This window comes from Lepidochelys olivacea, assembly GCF_965140295.1.
Source record: "Lepidochelys olivacea isolate rLepOli2 genome assembly, chromosome: 1".
NCBI classification, from domain to species: domain Eukaryota; kingdom Metazoa; phylum Chordata; order Testudines; family Cheloniidae; genus Lepidochelys; species Lepidochelys olivacea.
In genome coordinates this window covers 169,099,818-169,123,005 of record NC_140411.1, presented here as the reverse complement: position 1 = coordinate 169,123,005, position 23,188 = coordinate 169,099,818, and the positions used below count along the sequence as shown (strand labels likewise).

General features: G+C 41.5%; 1 protein-coding gene across 1 annotated transcript in view; it reads left to right on the top strand.

Moving 5' to 3' along the window:
* MAP3K7CL (MAP3K7 C-terminal like) overlaps positions 1 to 21,620 on the top strand; it is an 82,934-nt gene extending 61,314 nt beyond the window's left edge. Inside the window, exons 5-6 of the mRNA XM_084646134.1 lie at positions 8,260 to 8,375; positions 20,403 to 21,620. Coding sequence (XP_084502260.1) covers positions 8,260 to 8,375; positions 20,403 to 20,583 — 297 coding nt within the window. The 3' untranslated portion in view covers positions 20,584 to 21,620. The remainder of the gene's footprint in view (positions 1 to 8,259; positions 8,376 to 20,402) is intronic.
* Positions 21,621 to 23,188: the final 1,568 nt, after the last annotated feature.

Genomic DNA, 23,188 nt, shown 5'->3' with positions numbered 1-23,188 from the left:
CAAAACATGAGCCTTCACACCTGGAACAAGAGACTCCACGGAAGGAGGGAATGGGCCCAAAGTCACAGGATCCAGAGCTTGCCACTTGGTTCTGAAGACTGAAAAAAAGTGTTACTTTTGTATTCTATTTTATTGTATCATAGACTGAGCATGGTTTTTGAAATGCTACAAGCTTAGGAAAGCTTGTTTACCGGGGGGGGGAAGGTTTATACAGTTATTGTTCTTTTTAATTTCCATAGTGAAGAGTTCCTAGATGTTTGAGTTGGAAGGGACCTCTTGTGGTTGAGATGTGTGAACAATATGTTGTCTGATGAATTGTTTAGGATTTTTGCTAGGTTTTATCTGTTAATGTATTTTGAGGGGGTTAACTTGTCATTTTAAGAAAAAAGCAACACTCTGGAGAGGAAACAATGAGGGAAGTAGGTATGAGAGTCAGCAACTGGTTCTAAGTGAGAAAGAGCTACGAATTCTCAAAATGACTAGATAATTTTTAGCTTTCTAAATGTGCGTTTTGAGTGGAAAGCTGTAATGTGGAAACTGAATGCTGCTTTAGTTTTTAAATTGGTGTAAACTGGGTAGATTTGAAGAAGCTAAACATTTTCCTTTAAGGATCATAGTTAACGGGCTTTCTCACTGAGTACTTTTAAAAGATTTTGTTGTGATAAACTTGTGTGCTGGTTACTCTGGTGACAGCAGAGATTGTGCTTTGGCTCACCCTTGCGCTCCTGGAATAGAACACTGCAACTTCTATATTTTTGTCTTGTTAAATTTACACTGATTATTTGGATGCCATTATTTGGCTCACCCACAGTAAAATATGATTAAAACCCGTTTCCCAGGAAACATCATCACTGCCACCCACCAATTTAAAAAATAGGAAACCTGATTGGATCCACTAAGTGCCAGATGGCTTTAAAGAAAATGGGGTGTATATACATGGGGTAGGCCCTTCCTCCACTGGATGCTCCGTTGCCTGTTGACCAGCTAGAGAGATGTGAGCTGACTGGCTCTTGCTTCCTACAATAATTTATTTAAACCCTGGCCTGGGATTTATCAGGCCTCTGATCCAATTTGTAGTTGAACCCAACCTGTCTCCCTATATTTATATAATTTAGGAATTGGGTTTTTTTAAGTTGCTGAGGGTCTGACTGATCACCTGTTTAAGGGGTCAGGAAGGAATGTTTCCAACTGGGGCCAAATTAGCTGAGACTAGTGGGTTTTTACACCTTCCTTATAGATGATGGAGAGACAGTTGGATTAAACAGGTATAAAATGTAGGAATTTAATGTGAGGAATTCTAAGAGTGTTAGTTCATCCCAATTTGCAGCAGGTGTGTCCAGATTAGAGATACAGGATTTCACTGGTGGACCCCAGGTCTATGGAATGAGGAATACTTGAAGTCATTGCAGACCGGGGTACCTCTTTGGTACCTTCTGTCCCCTTCATACTGGGGAAGTGTAGGGGATTCAGCAGAGCAAGATGAATCCTTGGGGCAGGCAGTGGAGAGTCTACCCTGAGTTATGAGCTTTATGATAGATGCCCTGTAAACCCAGCAATGGACCCTCCTGAAATGCCTGATATGAGATAGGGCAGATAGTGCCCCTCTCCTATGTTAAATTTTCATATAAATTGTGGCCTGCCATTTAAAATTGATCCCTGTTTCTGTCCTTTTGAGGCATGAAAAACTCCCTCTCTGGGGCTCTGACCTCACCTGAACTCAAAGCTGTTTTTTGAAAACAACTTGTTCACAACAGTATTATTATAAATGTCTTAATTTAAACCCTCAGAACTCATTTTGTATTGAAAATGAATGTTTGTACATCCAAATTTCTTAAAAACTACATACCACTTACAGTTAATTCAGATGGCCTGCATCACATCAACCATTTTTCGTCATTAAGGCACGTCTGAAAGAGACTCATTATTAGGTAAAAACACTTTTGTTCTTTCTCTGTAAGTAGATTTAATCAAAACTATGCTTTGTAACTTTAGCTACAGCAAAACATTTCCGAGTCAGAAAAAGAAATAACCCATGTACCAGTGCGCTGCCATTCCTGCCATAGTCACTGAAAGCATACTCCTCCCTAAATAGAAGAGTCCAAATAGAGCTATGAGGGGTAGAAATAGATTCACTTTTATTCCAGAGGGCAATTGGATGCTCCTTAGCAGGACGGTAGAAGAATTATTTTTAAGTGTTTCCTTTTGATTTAAACAGGTGGCTTGATCATGCTATGTGGAGTTCATGTGCAGTTGACTGATTCATGGCTACCAATTTAAAAATATTAAATTTCCTACAAGTATTATGGACAAAGTGTGAAGCTCATCTCTGATGTCTGAATTAAGTTGCATTTTTTAGAAGGCGCAATACCCATCAACCTCCACTTCCTCCAAATTATACTTTCAACACATTAGTTTTAATTCATGAGAGGAGTCCCAGGGTGGGGTATTTTTATTTGCTGTATGTACAATAGTGGATTTCCAAAGTTTACATTCTTCTTTTAAAAACAACTTGCTGTACTAATATAGCACTGCATAGAGTGAAGTCAGTGGCAAAACGCCCATTACTTTCAATGGTGAACGATTGGGTCCCTATTATCTGAATACTCTTAAAGAAGCATTTTCATTGTCCTCATAGTTTTGCACTTCTACAGCACCTTCCATCACAGGAACTCAAAACGCTTTACAAATATTAGTGAATTGAGCCTCATCTCACCCCTTAGGTAAGTACTGTCTGTTTCCTTTTTTGCAGTTGTGAAAACTGAGGGTATGTCTACACTACGGAATTAGGTTGAATTTATAGAAGTCGGTTTTATATATTCGAGTGTGTGTGTCCCCACAGAAAATGCTCTAAGTGCATTAAGTGCATTAACTCGGCGGAGTGCTTCCACAGTACCAAGGCTAGAGTCGACTTCCAGAGCGTTGCACTGTGGGTAGCTATTCCACAGTTCCCACAGTCTCCACTGCCCATTGGAATTCTGGGTTGAGATCCCAGTGCCTGATGGGGCTAAAACATTGTCGCGGGTGGTTCTGGGTACATATCGTCAGGCCCCCGTTCCCTCCCTCCCTCCGTGAAAGCAAGGGCAGACAATCGTTTCGCGCCTTTTTTCCTGAGTTACCTGTGCAGACGCCATACCACTGCAAGCATGGAGCCCGCTCAGGTAACCGTCACCCTATGTCTCCTGGGTGCTGGCAGACACGGTACGGCATTGCTACACAGTAGCAGCAACCCATTGCCTTCTGGCAGCAGACGGTGCAATATGACTGGTAGCCGTCATCGTCATGTCCGAGGCGCTCCTGGCCACGTTGGCCAGGAGCGCCTGGGCAAACATGAGTGCAGGGACTAAATTTGGAGTGACTTGACCAGGTCATTCTCTTTAGTCCTGCAGTCAGTCCTATTGAACCATCTTATGGTGAGCAGGCAGGCGATACGGATTGCTAGCAGTCGTACTGTGCCATCTTCTGCTGGGCAGCCATGAGATGTGGATGGCATGCAGTCCTTCTGCACAGTCTGCTGCCGCCCAAACACGTAAAAGATAGATGGAGTGAATCAAGAAATAGACCAGATTTGTTTTGTACTCATTTGCTTCCACCCCCCTCCCCCATCTAGGGGACTCATTCCTCTAGGTCACACTGCAGTCACTCACAGAGAAGGTGCAGTGAGGTAAATCTAGCCATGTATCAATCAGAGGACGGACTAACCTCCTTGTTCCAATAAGAACAATAACTTAGGTGCACCATTTCTTATTGGAACCCTCCGTGAAGTCCTGCCTGAAATACTCCTTGATGTAAAGCCACCCCCTTTGTTGATTTTAGCTCCCGAAGCCAACCCTGTAAGCCATGTCGTCAGTCTCCCCTCCCTCCGTCAGAGCAACGACAGACAATCGTTCCGCGCCTTTTTTCTGTGCAGACGTCATACCAAGGCAAGCATGGAGGCCGCTCAGCTCACTTTGGCAATTAGGAGCACATTAAACACCGCACGCATTATCCAGTAGTATATGCAGCACCAGAACCTGGCAAAGCGATACCAGGCAAGGAGGCGACGTCAGCGCGGTCACGTGAGTGATCAGGACATGGACACAGATTTCTCTGAAAGCATGGGCCCTGCCAATGCATGCATCATGGTGCTAATGGGGCAGGTTCATGCTGTGGAACGCCGATTCTGGGCTCGGGAAACAAGCACAGACTGGTGGGACCACATAGTGTTGCAGGTCTGGGACGATTCCCAGTGGCTGCGAAACTTTCGCATTATTAAGGGCACTTTCATGGAACTTTGTGACTTGCTTTCCCCTGCCCTGAAGCGCATGAATACCAAAATGAGAGCAGCCCTCACAGCTGAGAAGCGAGTGACAATAGCCCTGTGGAAGCTTGCAACGCTAGACAGCTACCGGTCAGTCGGGAATCAATTTGGAGTGGGCAAATCTACTGGGGGGGCTGCTGTGATGCAAGTAGCCCACGCAATCAAAGATCTGCTGATTCAAGGGTAGTGACCCTGGGAAATGTGCAGGTCATAGTGGATGGCTTTGCTGCAATGGGATTCCCTAACTGTGGTGGGGCCATAGACGGAACCCATATCTCTATCTTGGCACCAGAGCACCAAGCCGGCGAGTACATAAACAGCAAGGGGTACTTTTCGATAGTGCTGCAAGCTCTGGTGGATCACAAGGGACGTCTCACCAACATCAACGTGGGATGGCCGGGAAAGATACATGATGCTCGCATCTTCAGGAACTCTGGTCTGTTTCAAAAGCTGCAGGAAGGGACTTTATTCCCAGACCAGAAAATAACTGTTGGGGACGTTGAAATGCCTATATGTATCCTTGGGGACCCAGCCTACCCCTTAATGCCATGGCTCATGAAGCCGTACACAGGCAGCCTGGACAGTAGTCAGGAGCTGTTCGACTACAGGCTGAGCAAGTGCAGAATGGTGGTAGAATGTGCATTTGGACGTTTAAAGGCGCGCTGGCGCAGTTTACTGACTCGCTTAGACCTCAGCGAAACCAATGTTCCCACTGTTATTACTGCTTGCTGTGTGCTCCACAATATCTGTGAGAGTAAGGGGGAGACGTTTATGGCGGGGTGGGAGGTTGAGGCAAATCGCCTGGCTGCTGGTTACGCGCAGCCAGACACCAAGGCGGTTAGAAGAGCACAGGAGGGCGCAGTACGCATCAGAGAAGTTTGAAAACCAGTTTAATGACTGGCCAGGCTACGGTGTGAAAGTTCTCTTTGTTTCTCCTTGATAAAACCCCCCGCCCTTTGGTTCACTCTACTTCCCTGCAAGCTAACCACCCTCCTCTCCTCCCTTTAATCATTGTTTGCAGAGGCAATAAAGTCATTGTTGCTTCACATTCATGCATTCTTTATTCATTCATCACACAAATAGGGGGACGACTACCAAGGTAGCCCAGGAGGGGTGGTGGAGGAGGGAAGGAAAATGCCACACAGCACTTTAAGCACAGCACTTTAAAAGTTTACAACTTTAAAATTTATTGAATGCCAGCCTTCTTTTTTTGGGGCAATCCTCTGTGGCGGAGTGGCTAGTTGGCCGGTGGCCCCCCCACCGCATTCTTGGGCGTCTGGGTGTGGAGGCTATGGAACTTGGGGAGAAGGGCGGTTGGTTACACAGGGGCTGTAGTGGCAGTCTGTGCTCCAGCTGCTTTTGCTGCAGCTCAACCATACACTGGAGCATACTGGTTTGGTCCTCCAGCAGCCTCAGCATTGAATCCTGCCGCCACATTTGAGCTTCAGCCCTGTCTTCAGCCCGCCACTTACTCTCTTCAGCCCGCCACCTCTCCTCCCGGTCGTTTTGTGCTTTCCTGCACTCTGACATTATTTGCCTCCACGCATTCGTCTGTGCTCTGTCAGTGTGGGAGGACAGCATGAGCTCAGAGAACATTTCATCGCGAGTGCGTTTTTTTTTTTCTTTCTAAGCTTCACTAGCCTCTGGGAAGGAGAAGATCCTGTGATCATTGAAACACATGAGCTGGTGGAGAAAAAAAAAGGGACGGCGGTATTTAAAAAGACACGTTTTATAAAACAGTGGCAACAGTCTTTCAGGGTAAACCTTGCTGTTAACATTACATACATAGCACATGTGCTTTCGTTACAAGGTCACATTTTGCCTCCCCCCACCGCGTGGCTACCCCCTCAACCTTCCCCCCTCCCTGTGGCTAACAGCGGGGAACATTTCTGTTCAGCCGCAGGCAAACAGCTCAGCAGGAACGGGCTCCTCTGAATGTCCCCTGAAGAAAAGCACCCTATTTCAACCAGGAGACCATGAATGATATCTCACTCTCCTGAGGATAACACAGAGAGATAAAGAACGGATGTTGTTTGAACGCCAGCAAACATACACTGCAATGCTTTGTTGTACAATGATTCCCGAGTACGTGTTACTGGCCTGGAGTGGTAAAGTGTCCTACCATGAAGGACGCAATAAGGCTGCCCTCCCCAGAAACCTTTTGCAAAGGCTTTGGGAGTACATCCAGGAGAGCCGCAAATGCCAGGGCAAATTCATCCTTTCACATGCTTGCTTTTAAACCATGTATAGTATTTTAAAAGGTACACTCACCGGAGGTCCCTTCTCCGCCTGCCGGGTCCAGGAGGCAGCTTTGGGTGGGTTGGGGGGGTACTGGCTCCAGGGTCCATGGTGAGAAACAGTTCCTGGCTGTCGGGAAAACCGGTTTCTCCGCTTGCTTGCTGTGAGCTATCTACAACCTCATCATCATCATCATCTTCTTCTTCGTCCCCAAAACCTGCTTCCGTGTTGCCTCCATCTCCATTGAAGGAGTCAAACAACACGGCTGGGGTAGTGGTGGCTGAACCCCCTAAAATGGCATGCAGCTCATCATAGAAGCGGCATGTTTGGGGCTCTGACCCGGAGCGGCCATTCGCCCCTCTGGTTTTCTGGTAGGCTTGCCTCAGCTCCTTAAGTTTCACGCGGCACTGCTTCGGATCCTTGTTATGGCCTCTGTCCTTCATGCCCTGGGAGATTTTCACAAAGGTTTTGGCATTTCGAAAACTGAAACGGAGTTCTGATAGCACGAATTCCTCTCCCCATACAGCGATCAGATCCCGTACCTCCCATTCGTCCATGCTGGAGCTGTTTTGCAATTCTGGGACTCCATCATGGTCACCTGTGCTGATGAGCTCTGCATGGTCACCTGCAGCTTGCCAAGCTGGCCAAACAGGAAATGAGATTCAAAAGTTCGCAGTTCTTTTCCTGTGTACATGGCCAATGCATCTGAGTTGAGAGTGCTGTCCAGATCGATCACAATGGAGCACTCTGGGATAGCTCCCGGAGGCCAATACCGTCGAATTGTGTCCACAGTACCCCAAATTCGACCCGGCAAGGCCAATTGAAGCGCTAATCCACTTGTCGGGGTGGAGTACGGAAATCGATTTTAAGAGCCCTTTAAGTCGAAATAAAGGGCTTCATCGTGTGGACGGGTGCAGGTTTACATCGATTTAACGCTGCTAAATTCGACCTAAAGTCCTAGTGTAGACCAGGGCTGAGACACAGAGAGATAGATTTGCCTAAGGTCACATCAAAGGCTGTGGCAGAGCTGGGATAGAGGCTGCTAGGTTTGAAATTCTGGCTTCCTGGAAGTAAATTGCAAAACTCGGCCCCAGATCTTCTGACTGACAGTCCTGTTCTTTAACTATAAGACCATGTTCCATAAAGTGGCATGCTGGGGCGGGGGGCGTTGAAGCATGTCTATGAAAACAAAACTATTTAGCCAATGGTTCCTCTGTGTACCTTTTCTAATCTTAGAGATGTTTGAATTAGAGCTCTTCCCACCCTCAAGTCAAATTAATTTTCTGCTTGGTTCTTCAGTGAAATTATAAATACTATGTTTTATATTGTGGTGTGGATATAACTGGTGCCCCAAATTTAGCATTATTACTTCACTGTATCTGACGAAAATGTTGTATAAGGGAGAATATCCTTCTTCTAATCCAGATTTCACTGATGGCTTGCAAAGGTGGCAAGGAAAATTATGAAAATACTTGAAAGGTTAAAAGGTTTATGTTTACATGTGACAGATGGGAAATAACAGTAATAACATTTGGTCTGGTCCTGCAGTCCTTGTAGTAAATAGATGTTTTCCCTAAATAAGGACTACAGGATTGGACCCACATCATAACTCAAATACTTCACTCAAATACTCAAATACTTAACTTAAATAGACAAGATTTTATTTCTAATGTTTCAGTCACATGCAGAAGCATTACATTATTTTTTTTCTTCTGTTTATGAAGCCTCTGCCTCCTTGCCATGACTCTACGGAATCTATGGAGGTGTTCAAACAGCACTGCCAAATAGCAGAAGAATATCATGAGGTCAAAAAGGAAATTGCACTGCTGGAAGAAAGAAAGTAAGTAACTTTTCTCCAAAGAAACCTAAATATTTACTTATACATTCAAAGGAAAAGAAGTGTAATTTACATAAAGAAAAACTTTCATAATTATTTTAAAATTACTACAGAACCACTCACATGGAATATGATTTCCAAGCTAGTGAAGGAAAAGTGGAAAATGCTGCCAGAAGTAGGTATTAAAGAAAAATGGTATTTTTGTTTGAGTAAACAATCTAAAAGCATAAAAGTTCGAGTGAGGAAGCTAACATTCAAGATCTTGATCCATAGAAACCCTTCATAATCTAGGCCAGAAGGTCTTTGTGACCCTATTCCCTTGCCTGGGAAAACTGCAATTGGACAGAGCAAGCCGTGTCTCTGCCCTAAGGTTTGGCCATGACCAGGATGAGAGCAGAACTTTAACTGTTCAGGGCTCTCAATTATGCAACTGTCCATTGAAGGACATCAACCAGAATCCCTTTATTGGCTGCTTTCAGGACACTGTATGGCCTTATTCACACAGGCTTGCACCAGTTTAAACTGGTGCAATCCCCTGCATAGACACCCTTATTTCAGTGTTAGGACTGATTTAGTTCTGTGTAGCTTAAATTTGTTTTTAATGAACTTTAGTTAAACCTCTGCAAAGACGGTGGGGACCCTCTGATTTGTAATTTAAAATCATACCTTAAATTAAACTATTGCAACCTTGCATGTAGACAAGCCTTCTGGAAGACCCATTTATTATGGCAGATCTACCTTTGATCATTTTTTTGGTCCCTCTCTGTCCAGTTGTTTTGTGTTGCGTTTCCTGACTCCTCTTCTTTTTCTGTTTTCTTTAGCCTGGTGAGGTGGTTTGCCTGAGTTACATTACGTTTATTCTCTTGCCTGGCCTTTCTGATCCAGTTGATGGTTTGTTCTCATTGGCTCCATCTTTTTTATAGTAATGGTTTGCATTGACTTTATGGCATGGTGCTCAGTTGTTGATCACCACAATTATATAAACAGATTAAACAAAACATTTTTATGCTAATTGGATTCTTCCAAGGTGTAGTTAATGTTGACAACCAGAATGATTCATCATTTTCAGTGAAGAGTGAAAGAGTGAGAATAATTCAGTTGAAAAGAATACTCTAATAGATCCTAAATCTACTATACTTTCCATTTCTGTTCTATGGTATTTGGGTTTTATTTTAACAAAAGGCCAGCCATCCCACAGAAAAAGCCCTTTTTGTTGTAGCTGTGTTTCACTAAGCCTTAGATTGGGGTGGAGTGACAGATAAAAAGCTAATTCAAGAGATACATCCTTCAACAAACCATTAATTGTGACGCTATGGGACTTTGGATTTTTCTCAGTGCAACAAAAGCATAATTTTCTGCCTCAGATATCCCAACTCAGGATATTCCTTTTGAGGTTATGTAAGAAGGTGATGTCTGAGCAGAGATCCAACTGTAAAAAATGTTAAGATTTTAAGCCCCAGACCTGCAAGTGGGTCCAGATGGGTGAACACACCTGTCCTTCAGGCAGAATCCCACTGAAGTCAGTTAGAGCCTGTAAGGATGCAGGTATCTGCCAGCAAAGGGGCAATCACAGGTCTGGCGCCTCAGTTATTACCTGAACAAACTTCCTACTAGCAGGGATTTTTCTATTAATTCCAATGATTTTTGCAGCGATTTCTTATTTTTTCCTCCTGCATTAAGCCATACAGATATTTTATTGTGTGACAGATACGACTGCTAGCTGAGGCCAGCTGAGAGAGCTATGATATTAAGGATACATTCCAGAATGTGGTTTTTAATGTACTGTTAGAGCCCATAGTTTGATCTTTAAGAATTGTTTTCAGAACAAATTATAATTTCTGTTTTGAGACAAATTGGTTTTTGTGCCTGGCTGAGGTAGGGACTGTTTGGCATTAGTAGTTGGTCAGGATGTACCACCAATGTCAGTATATTGAAAGTATATGTTGGGTAGGAAAAGCCATATTCTTTGTACTAAAGGTGGAGAATGGACCAAATGGCATGGAAAATCCAACAAATCTTGCCATGATTTAAAAGATTATTGAATTTGGGATCCTAAAACTGTAACAGACAGATTTTTAAAACTGACCACCTAAGTTGCACAAGCATAACCTGCCAAATACAAATATGCGTGTGTAAAATAAATGTCTGCATGTCCAAATGTATGGTTGTGTGTGCAAATTTGGATATATGCATTTACTGGGATTTGGGCCACCAGTTGTGAAGGTTTGGTCCAGAAGTTGAATGGAACCGATTTATTGTGAGTAGATCTAAAACAAGGAAAAGAATTCAAAATTAAAATTAATAACATAATATGTAACTGCTAACAATGTATTTTTGTAACTTTAGCTGGGAAGAAATTGAGACTATTTATCTGTTCCACCTCAGATATTAGTCAGTCCAAAATTTTCAAACTTGTCTAAACTTAGTTGTTCACACTTGTCTAAACTTAGTTGTCTAAAGTCAGTTACATAAATCCATATTTAGCACCCAAATTATTTCAGTGGGAGCCATTGATGCTTGGCACCTCTGAAAATCCAAGTCAAATATTTTTATATCAAATTATGGATTTAAGTGCCTAACTTTAGGTACCCAGGTTTAAAAAGGCAGCCTTATTTTTTTAACTTTTTTTTTTTTTTTTTACAGAAAGCTGAGATTAATGTTTTATTACAAGTGATACATACCTGAATGAGCTACACACATTTTCAAGCAAAACACACTTGAGACTTTTAGATTTTTCCTTAATAAAAATCTTTTAAAAATAGTTTACTGCATATGATAGAATGAAATTTGTCTTTTGGGTGCAGAGTTATGTATATACAGATACTATGACAATAGGCACATAAAATATGTTTAGTTCTGGAGAATGCCAAATGCATACACAAAAGTATATCCAAGCAAGAGTGTCTATGTAATTTCTTTATGGACTATTGTTATAAGCCTTCTAATGATATACATGATACCTAGATACCATGGTGGCGGGTGCCTGGACAGATAAGGATGGTGCCTGGACAGATAAGGATGGTGCCTGGACAGATAAGGATGTCAGTCCAGCACCTTTTACCAGCTCTCAATTCATTTAATCTAAAAAAGAAGAAGGAGAAAAAGATTTTTGACCTGTTGACTAATTTTTTGGATAGTACAATACTGTTCTAGACAGAAACAGTTTGAAAGTTACAGGGAACAAGATATAAGTGGGGGTATTTGCTGAAATTTAATAGACAAGAGTGGATCACACAGGCTGGGATGAAATGGGATATTAAATATTCCATAAATTAGAAGAAAGGGATGTTTTGTCTCTTCTAAAAAGAAGTGGGCTGGAGTGAAAAATCTGTCCGAATGACAGAAGTTCAAAAATGGAGTCTTTTCTGAGCTTTCTGAAACTTCACCAATGTAGGGACTACTGCAGATGTCCCAAGTTTACTACAAAATATTATCAAATTTTAACCTACATTTATGGAAATGTAGATTCATAATAGTGTAATATGCCAGGCAAATACAATCCTTGCTTATAAATATTGAATACAGTGAACTGATAAATACATAAATGATTTCTCCCTTTTATTTTGAACAAATAGTAACTTGTGCAATATTCTTCTTCCACTCAGTTCACATTTTCACTGAAAGTAAAGAGATCTTATGTTAGATGGCTACCCTGCCAACATTCTTAACTTCCTCTCCACAGATTAGCTTACCTGTGGAATGCAGAGGTCAAACACTACCTGGCAACACATACTGCCAGGAAGCCTGATGATACAAAACTCTGTGTTCAAAATATTGAACAAGATGATATCTGCTCTAAACAGAATACTCCGCATTGTTACTTCTAAGAAAATATCCGCAGACCAGTAAAGATCATATGGTAAATTAGCGCCATTGCACAGATCAGAATTTATCAAGGAGGGAATTTAATCACAATCATAAGCATAAATAGATGTCAGTTTGAATAACTACAGCTGAAAAGGGTTATTTTATAAAATGCTTTCTTCATAACTTTGTTTACATACCAAAGTGACTGATGCCTTACAAATATGGAAGATAAATAATGTGTAATTTGTCTCTCTTGTCTTCTCCTCTTTCCAAGTACCTAGAGCAAATGCAGGGCAGTTAACAATCTTGGTTTTCACTTTTGTCCTGCATGCTAGCCTACCAGCCAGTGCTAAGATGTTAGCACCAGCTGGTGTGTCTCTTTTGGCCTCCTCTGTTGCTTTAGGGGCCCTCTCCTGGCGGCCTTCTCTTCCTGCCATCAGAGCCTCTGCCTTTGCAATGTGCTGTTCACTACAGAATGCAGAGGGAGGCAGGAACACAAAGCTATAAAGGGAGGTGGTGAATTGGATTAAAACTAACTGCTGTACTCCACAGCAGGAGCCTTTTTGCCCCATTTTCTTTGTGGGTGGGGCAGATAGTAAGAGCACAAACCATGGTACGTGTGGGAGCAATGAACGCAGTTACCTCATGAGGAAGAGGGAATGAGAGAGATGGATAGGATGAGGGGAATCAAAAAATGAGAATTATGGGGTAAAGCAAAGGACAAGACTGGGACGAGACATTCTGTAAATGGGCACAACTCTGACTTCATTTGAATTCTGCCCATTTACACCAGCAGAGAATTTGTTCTGATATGTAGGACAAGGGACAAATTCAACCTGAAATGGAAGAAGAGATAGAAAAGGAAGAAAGGGGTGTGGAGGCAAGAATATACCACACTTAGATCAGTGAATGTAATTTAATTTATGTTCCTGTAACTTATTATATTTCCACGACAGATGTGTTAGATCTCTAATTTTGTGTGAAAGGGATAGGATGGCTGGTTATTTTGGGCACTTACTATATTACTATTACTAGCTAATGACCGTGGATTATGCAGTTAAATATTAGAGTTGTCTTGGTTGCTAGCTACATTTTGTATTATTAGCTCTGGCCAGTTTTATCTTTTTCCTCCCCCAAACAATTCTAACATATGTCTGGAGTAAATGTGGTCTAGGATTGTTCCTTTTCTATGCCATGGATACCTTTTCACTTCCTTTCCTCTATGTGTATTGTAGTAGACCCCTAGTTGAGGGTATGTTTATGCCCTGACTTACACGTTAGTTCACTCTCTCTTTTTCTACCACCCCACTGCACCCCTGTCCCCACCAAAGAAAAAGAAAAAAGGCTCCCTGGTTACACAAACCTTTCATGTGGTACAAGCATTCAGATGAACCAGAGATGGGGGATTTCCATGCTTCTATTAGTGTTCATCCTCATCGCTGCTAAACCACCCTTGACATAGATGGCTTATTACCGGCACATTAAGAGACTTCAGAGAAGCAATACTTAACAACTATTTCAAAAACAGTTTGCCTGGGGAACATAGGAATTCCCATATTGGATCAGTTTAGTAGTCCATGTAATCCAGTTTTCTGGCCAGGACCGGCTGCTTCAGAGGAAGAAACTCTGCAAGCAGGTATTTATGGGATAATCTGTCCTTAGGGAAAGTTTCCTTCTAATTTCCCATAGTTAGAGGAGGGTGTATGTGCCAAAGTATCCAGGTTTATATCCCTCCCACAGATCTTGATTATTTTTTTTTAAAAATTGCTATTATAAATTCTGGATATTCTTAGTAGCCATGTGAGGATTTGCCTACACTGCAATAAAACACCTGCACCTGGCCCGTGTCAGCTGACTCAGGCTCGGGCTGCAGGGCTCTGAAATTGCAGTGTAGTCATTCGGGCTGGATTCCAAGTTCTGGGACCCACCCCCTGATGTGGGGTCCTGGAGTTCGGGCTCCAGCCCCAACCTTAATATCTACACTGCAATTTTATAGTCCCGCAGCCCAAGCCTGAGGCAGCTGACACACGTCAGCTGCAGGTGGTATATTGTAGTGTGGACATACTCTAAATGTCTGCTCCTCTTAGTCTCAGTGATGACAGTGTGTTGCACAGGCTAACTTTGTGTTGTGTGTTACTGTGTTTTTTTTTTAAGTCTGTTTTCTTTGATTAGTTTTGCATGTCACCTTTCAATTTCGTTTAACGTTTTCTTATCCTTGTAATACAAGAGGGGGAGAATAGAAGCCCTTGAATTATCTTCTCTATGCTGTTCTTTAATTTGTATGCTTTTATCATGGCCCCACTTATTCATCCCCTTTAAGATAGAGTCCCAAACTTTTCACTCTTTCCTCATAAGAGAGTTTTCCTGCCCCTAATCATCTCTGAACACCTTCGTACTTCAGTCTCCTTTTTAAAATGGGGTGACCAGTACTGCAGTGTTTCAGATGAGGCCACACTATTGATTTATAGAATGGCAATATAATTTTCATATTAATTTCCATCCTGTTCCTTATGCATCCTAACATCTTGTTTGCTTTCTTTGACAGCTGTTGCACATTGAGCAGAGGACTTCATTGATACCTGTGAAAGTTCCTAAAAATGCTGTGTAACACAAACCCACCAACCTCTTATTCTGCAGATTGCTCAGTTTACCCACTGTAGGCCTTATTCTCCCCTGACTTGTACCTTGTGTAGTTATTTGCACTTGTGCAAAAAGGTTGTAAAACACTACCATATCAGAGTGGTACACTGGCTTCATTTAATCCCAAAAGACATTTCAACTTGTCCTGCCATGCTGGTCAGTGCTCAGATGTGCTAGGACTACACAGCTGAAGCATGCTGTAAGTGGCACGACCACAGGCTCTGTCTTTATATCTTAAAAACCAGATGGTTACTGGTCCTTGTTCGAATATTCTCCCCAAGCAGGAGCCAGCTCATTACAATCCCTGCACTCTCCTAGTTCCACCTGAGATGAGAACATGGGCAGTGTCCCCACCTTCCCCCCCAAACTGCAAGCCTCAGGCTGGTGCAGAATTTGCCCCTCATGTGTGACCCTGTTGGCCTGACTGGAGCTGCCCCCTTCTGGCCCCCCCTCCCCAAAATATAGAAATCAAACTACGCCTATGGGTCAGAGCAGCCCCAAAATGTTGAATGAGGAGGGGTAGGGCTGCGGCCCAGCCAGCAGACATGCATGCTACATCTTCTTAAGGGGTGGCACATGCCCCTGTAAATCACATATCCAGAGGCATCATCCTTCCTCATTCTCACACAGGAGTGGGGGGCAAGGAGCGGCTATGCACCGCTCCCATGAAGGGGCAATGCCTACAAGGTACATTCCACTCTAGTATATGTTGGTTTTTTATTTGTTCTAAATGAGCTAGCAGAATTTGCTTATATTTATTATTTATTCAGAATGAGTGAAATAAAAAGGCACCTCTGCTCACCACAAAAAGAGCCTGTACTGTGCAACAGCAGGGGTGGTGAAAATCATTTCATTGAGGCTCTGCCAGTTTCTTTAATTTGTCTTTTTGCTACTGTAAGACTTGCATTTCATTACATTTTTACCATGTAAACCATGCTTTTCACAGAAAAAACAAAGTGAATATCGAAAAAGGACATTACAGATTCCCTCATAGCCTCAAGTGTCTTAGTAACATGTTAGAAAATGCTTTATCAATTATGTTAATTTTTAACCACAGTGTAGCTGCTAAAAGAAAACACAGATTACAGAATGCTAGCACTGTTTATTAAGCATCCATAACTAAGGCTAGATGGTGCAAGAGCTTATTGTGGTATCCTTCAAACTCTGAAAGCTTAGTTCAAATCCAGGGTTAGGTCATAAGCAAAAATTAGTAAGTGGTCTCAGCCTTTTGTGGGCATTGTAAACCACACCATTCATAACATTTAGCAGTTCCCTGGTATTCTAATCTTAGGCCTTTGTAACAGGCTGATAGTGTTTGCCTGAAACATTACCCCACTCTGTTAACAGGTGTTGATACTGACAATAAAAGAATAAGTAAGTTCTGCTGACTCAGAGGCAGGCGATACTTAATACTACCTGAATATAAGAGAGGTGCAATTGGCTTTCTAGGAAAGAGGATCTAAGGTGTGGGCTGAGCAGTGAGGGAAGGAGCATTAGACACAAACTGTTTGTGGAGAATTTTTGAGGTGATCTTGATTATCTGGGTTTTTTTATTACTTATTATTTAATAAAGCCAAACCCAGGAAGGGGTTATACTCTATGGGCTCTGTCTGTATAGCAAGTTGGGAAAAGTACTTGCTCAAAGTCTCTTTTGATCCAGGTTTTGCAAGTCAGGATTGATATTCATTTACAGATTTGTACAAGTTTCTATAGTGTCCGCCTACACTGCCCCTGGCTTGAGTCCAGCTAAGTATTGTTGGTGTCTGACTTTCATGAGTACTAATATTTTTCTCCTAAAATTTGTCATGGATTTAAAAGCCTTTACCTTTAAAAGCTGTGCTGAAAAGCAGTGATTTAAGATTCTGGTTACTGATTGCTTACTTTATTCTATCTCTGTTTCATGTAACTGCATAAGTATAAGAAAAGTAATTAAGAATAAATCTGAAGTAATTTACCTGCAACATTCATAAGTTAGGAAGTGGTAGCCTGAAAAAGCTCAAGCCTTCAGTCCAGCATTGCACCCAATGGAATAAGAGGGAAGACATTCTGAGGAAGACCTCAGCTGGCCCCAATGATGAAAATCCTGGAAAGGAAGTTTCATGTAACTAAATTATTAATACAGTTAAATTAATACAAACTGATTCCTCTTCAATGGATTGCATAACCCATACAATTTTTTAGCTACTACTCATTTGCACTTGATCTTGCAGTCCTTAGGCAGGCAAAATTCCTGTTGATAGCAGCCTAGTAAGAAATGTTCTCTTCAACTTAATAGGATAAGAAAAGAGGAAAGAATCAATCAGTAGCATTCTGCTTTTTAACAAAGAATATGATCTGGTTAGCAAGGAGAAGTTATTCCATATTAGGCTATAAGATTTTCCTGTATGAATAAATTGAGGTACCTTAAAAGGATGCTGAGGGCGTAGAACAAAGAGAAAGAAGACAGTGGCCCCAGATAAGGGCATGGAGTACAGATTTGAAAGACAGTGGGCAAAGTTGTCAGCTTTGATGATCCTACAAGTTGCAGGCATTGTTTTGCCCAGACTGGGAGCTAATTGCTCACAGGGCTATAAATGCTTAAAAAGTTACTTAATCTGTGGGAAGCAGGATGATGAAAAGGACAAGGCAACTTTTAAAGTAAACTCTTCCTGAAGCCAGGGGTTGAACTGGTTGGTGAGTTAAGGGAACGGACTATGCCAGCCAGCCCCTAGTTGGACTTGGAATGTGTCTTAGACCATGTCTGCACTACAGAGTTAAGTCGATTTAAGTTACATCAACGATCATAAACTGCTGTAATTACATCACTTGTGCATGTTCACACAACGCTCTTTCTGTCAGCGGAACATGTCCACAGTTGGTGCTCTAGCACAGAGAGAGAGCAGTGCACTGTGGATAGCTATCTCACTGTGCAAATTGCCAACTTCTCCCATTCCCAGGAAGTTCTGGGAATGGATCACAGTGCATCATAGGGGCAGGATTACCGCCCCATGATGCAGTTTTCTCTGTTCCATGATTCCAAGGACTTCTCACTGCATTTCACGCCATTTTTCAACTTCACCTGCCTGAAAGCATGGATCCTTGATTGATCACCTGGCTTGTGATAAGCTTTATGAACAAAAAGAGGCTGATCCTGCAGTATTTCATGAGCTGCAACTCTGAACAGGAATCTGTGGTGCCTGCCCTGTTGTGTACCATGGAAAGAAACAATTCAAAATTGACGTGTGTGGGTTTTTTTTAATCTATTTCCTTTGGTTAGTTTTGAATGTCACCTTTCAATTTCACCTCTCCATGCCACAGGACAAGCCTGTTGCCTGTTCCACATCATCCTCCAACTTGACCTCCTCGTCCACCACTTAGTCCTTGGGAATGACTCCACTGGCTGCAGCCTCTAGTCCCCCCAGAATATCCATGGGGTTCTTGGTGGTGGAGGTGGGGTTGCCACCAAGTATGGCGTGCAGCTCCTTGTTGAAGTGGCATGTTTTTGGTGCCGCACCAGGGTGACGGTTGGCCTCCCTTGATTTCTGGTACATCTGCCTCAGCTCCTTGATCTTAGCATGGCACTGCTGTGTACCCCTTCTCATCCATGCCACAAGCAATCTGCTCATAGGTGTCAAAGTTCCTATGTCTGGATTGGAGCTGCAACTGCACAGCCTCCTCTTCCCACAGACCCAACCAATCCAGCAACTCTTGTGTGCTCCAGATGGGAGCATGTTTGCTGCGGAAAGCCAGCATGATCAGCTGGGAAGATGTAATGTGAGCTGTCCATGCCGAGCAAACAGGAAGTGGAATTTCAAAAATTTCCAGGGCTTTAAAGGGGGAGGGGTGCATGCCTGTGTACCTGGCTGCAGGGCAGCACAGTGGAAACTGCTTATCAAAGTGGTCATGATGGGCATTGTGGGACACCACCTGGAGTCCCCTTAGGGCAACATAAGCAAGCACAGTGTCTACACTGACACTGTGTCACTCTAACTTTGTCTCAAAAAGCTGTGCCACTCATCAAGGTGGTTTTATTATGTCTGTGTAGCAGTAGAAGAATTAAATCGGCAGGGGGAGAATTGTTGTGTGTACACGCCCACTGTTTTGTCAATGAAACTTGCCTTTTGTCAACACAACTGTGTAGTGTAGACAAGGCCTTAGTAATGTCATACAGTAGAATCTTATAACTTTACATACAATGTTTCCATACATATTTTACCAGGACAATAATGATCAGCAAATTATGAGTTTTCAAATGATACTTCACAGGATATACTGTGTACAAAATTTATCATAGCCCTGTGAGCTATAAAAGGGATGAACATTGGGGTACAGCCCATCACACCTCCCCCTTACAAAGCTGAAGGAGGGTTAGCCACTGGCTAACCCAGAGGCAGTTGGTCAGGGCCCTCTTTCCTGGACAGGGCACCTGCTGCCATGTTGTCTTTTCCTTTTATGTGCTCAATTTCCATATCAAATTCCTGAAGTAAGAGGCTCCAGTGTAGAAGCGTGGAATTTGAGCCTTTAGGTTTGTTTAGCCTAATCAATGGCTAATGATCTGTTAAGACCCTGAATTTTCAATTGAACAGAGTAGTTGATTAATTGCCCACGCTATAGCATAGCATTCCTCTTCTGTGACAGACTAATTCTATTCAGTTGGTGTAAATTTTTTGCTTAAGAAAGCAATTGCATGGTTCATGTTATTCTCCCCTGTTTGCATCATCACAGAACCCAGACCAATGTCTGATGCATCTGTACACAGTTTAAACATTTTGTCAAAATCAGGGCTAGCCAGAAAGAGACTTTTCAGACCAAATGTTCTTTACCTTATCAAATCCTTCCTGGCATGCTTTCATGCAAACGACTTTGTTTAGCTTGGTCTTTTTACATAAATCTGTAATGGCAGAGACAATGTCACTGGACCCCCACACAAACCGTCTGTAGTAGTTTACCAGACCTACGAAAGATCGGACTTATTTTTTGGTTTGGGATACATGCCAATTTACAATAGCTTCAACTTTCAAAGCATAGGGATGTTTGACCTCCCCCTGCCCAGTGTCCCAAATAAGGAACTCTGGCAACTTCAGTTTTACAGAGGCTTTTATAGTTAGGCCTGCCTCTTTGACTTTTGACAGCACAGTTCCAAGTGTTCTTCGTGATCAGCCCAAGTGTTGCTAAATACTGCAACGTCATCCACGCATGCTCTTGCAAAGTTCTGTAAACCATTTAACACTTGGTTTAACAGCCTCTGGAAGGTGGCTCCAGCATTAATTAAACCAACTGGTAACATTATAGAGTCTTATATCAGTGATGAAAGCAGATTTTTTTCTGTGCATCCTCATCCAAAGGGTTCTGCCAATAACTTTGAGTTAAATCAAAAGAATTGAGATATTTATCATTGCTTAAAATGTCCAGTATATCATCAATTCTAGGTATGGGATATACATCTGGTACTGCAACAGCATTAAAAGTTTTCTGTAATCAATACAAAACCTTACAGTGTTGTCTTTCCTAGGGACCAAGACCACAGGTGATGCTCAAAAGCGTACCCTGGGTAATGGCACATACATACTTCAACTTTTATCTTCCTGTTTTCTTAATCCTCAGAAAGGAGCTGATTGCCAGGCTGGAACAGGCAGAAAAGGAGAGCATGGATGCTGCTCAGCTGGCTAAGGAGTATGCAGAACTGACAGAGGAGAATCGGACATTGAAACTGGCTCAGATGCAGTGTGCAGAGCAACTGGAAAAGCTTAGAATACAATACCAAAAGAGACAGGGCTCTTCATAACTCTCAACTAACCAATAAGAGGCAGTCAAATCCAGTATTTGTTCTGTGCTGGCCAAGAGGTTTTAAAAAAAGGTTCTGTTGTAACACTTCACTAGAAATACAGAATATATAAAAGTCTATATTTGATTTAATGCTTGCCAGCCGGTAGCTTAATATAATGGATATTTTATCCATTATATAATGGATATTTTATTTCAAGTAAGATAATTGAAGCTAATCTAGCCCCATTATATGTTCTAGTAGATCAGGTTTCTTTTCTAAAGATATTTCTTCCAATTTAAGAAGTTATGGACACACTACAAACTGATATAAATAGTCTCTATGTTGGGAGTTGGACCATACTAAGACATACAGCAGGGGCAGTGTTAATATATGGAACACTGGAACACACTCATGTGCTTCTATTTTAGTTTAGTTTTCTTTTTTGTTTTTATTTTTTTCATGCCTAAAATGTTTGGAAATTGTCCTAAATCTAATCTGGCTCTGGCTCAAGATTATGCTCCAGGTATCTGGCATGTTGATAATGTCAATTTTAGGTTGTTTTATAAAGTCTAAAAGATTGTACTTTTTTTAAAAAAAGTACTTTCATTAAAATAGCACTAACCAATCATTTTCATCAAAGAATTATATTGCTAGCAATCATTTTCAAGTTATTAAATTGTGAAGAAATAGATAAAGTTTTCTTTCCACTGCCGTATACTTGGCTAGAAATTCTTTTCTTTTTAAAATTCATTTGTACTTTTCGGCATGCAAGAAATGGAAAAGTAATGTATGGACACTACAGTGGTGAATAAATAAGACTTTATGGTTGTTAATGGAGAATACTTCAGTAAAAGTACCATATATTTTGTTTTTATTTTGTAGACTGTTTTGGAACAGAAATGACTGTGGGTAGGTACTAAACAGTTCAGTGATATATGAATAACTGAGAGTTAAAATGTCTGTTTTTCCTTGTTCTACTTATCACTGTATTTTCCTAAATCAATTGAAAATCCTTTGTTATACTTCCATTTCTATTCATACAGTATTTTTTTCATTAAAAGTGGATATACAAAAAAGCTATTTTGTGCCCGTCATTTCCTTAATCTACCCCATATTTTAAACTCCGCTCAACTGGAAGTATGTTACATTTTTGTGAGGTTAGAATTAAATACACAAAAATTAAGGTTACACTTTTAAAATTAAAAATGTTAGGAATTGCAAAAGGTAAGATATTCACAGTAACTTTAACTTTGACCCCATTGTTCTTGTAGGACCCAACATTTATACTAAATTAACCTAGGCAACTCTCACTGAAGTTATTTAGCACCAAATTTTACCCCAGCTGGTGCAGCACAGAGGCCTAAAGGAGCCCAAGGTGCCTCCTTACATCTCTCTGCTGGAAAAACAACATCAGGTAGCAGCACAGACATGAAAGTAGGTTCCATAGGGCTGCTGCTTACTTCCTCATGGAATATAGGGACAGGACGGGGTGAGGAACAGGCAGAATCTCAGCTCCAATCTCCCCAGCACATGGGGCAGCATGTCTTGTACTGGTCTACACCTGGGGCAGTTTACTCTCTACCCAGAGCAGCAGGAAAACAAGAAGGGGAACTGTGTCTGAGTCACAATCTTTTTTCCTGGGATGCTTAAAGGGCATGTAATAATGTGCTGCCCTTATTTAGGGAAGATCATTATCTCACAGTGTAGTCCTTGTGTGTACAAATTTGAAAGCAAAACTGGATCCATAAATTAAACAGCATAATGAATAATACAAAATACTTAAGATATGGCATTGCGGGCAAGGTAAGAACTTTGAGACCAATTCTGTGCTGACATACACTGTGTGCAATCTTGTTGTCTTCAGTGGGTTTGCACTGAATGCATGACAAATACTGTAAATTCTCTGTATCCTCCCTATGGTCCTCGCCACCTGAGATAAATCTGGAATTCTTTGGATAAGGTTTTTATTCAAAGCCCATTGACATCAATGGAAACTCCCTTTGACTTCAGTTAATTTGGGATTTTTGATTCCACTGATCCAGTCTTTTTCCATTTAGCCAAATTTCTTTCCTTTATATTCTTAATTATAATGCACAATCAAAAATAGCTCACTTTTAATTTACATATATGTACTAACATGAACACACATGTTTTTGAGAATAGCAGCTCAAAGACATTTCATCACCCACAAAGTGAGTAAAACCAAAATGGAGGTAGCTGAAAAAGAAAAAAATAAGAAAATACCAAATAAGAAAAAGAGAAGAAAAACTAAATGATCTGACAAGTGAACAAAATTAGATCCACTGAACTTTGCAAATCCATTTGTAGGAAAATGAAGCTGTAGAAAACTGAGGATAACCAAGAGGCTACTCACAGTGTGTAAAGTATGATTCAGTCAGATTAGCCTTCTGAAAAGAAACTTTGTTTGTTTTTCTACCAATGGGTATTTTTTTAAAATATTAAAGCATGAAATAATAAACTTTTACATATTCAGAGTAACTATGTAGTCTTCTCACCTTGGGTTTTTCTTAAAGCAAAACACTGCTAAATGATTTAATACCAATTACATTTTTTATGAAAAGATTTGCTCATGATTTGTGCTCTTTTCCTCTACGGTTTAGAG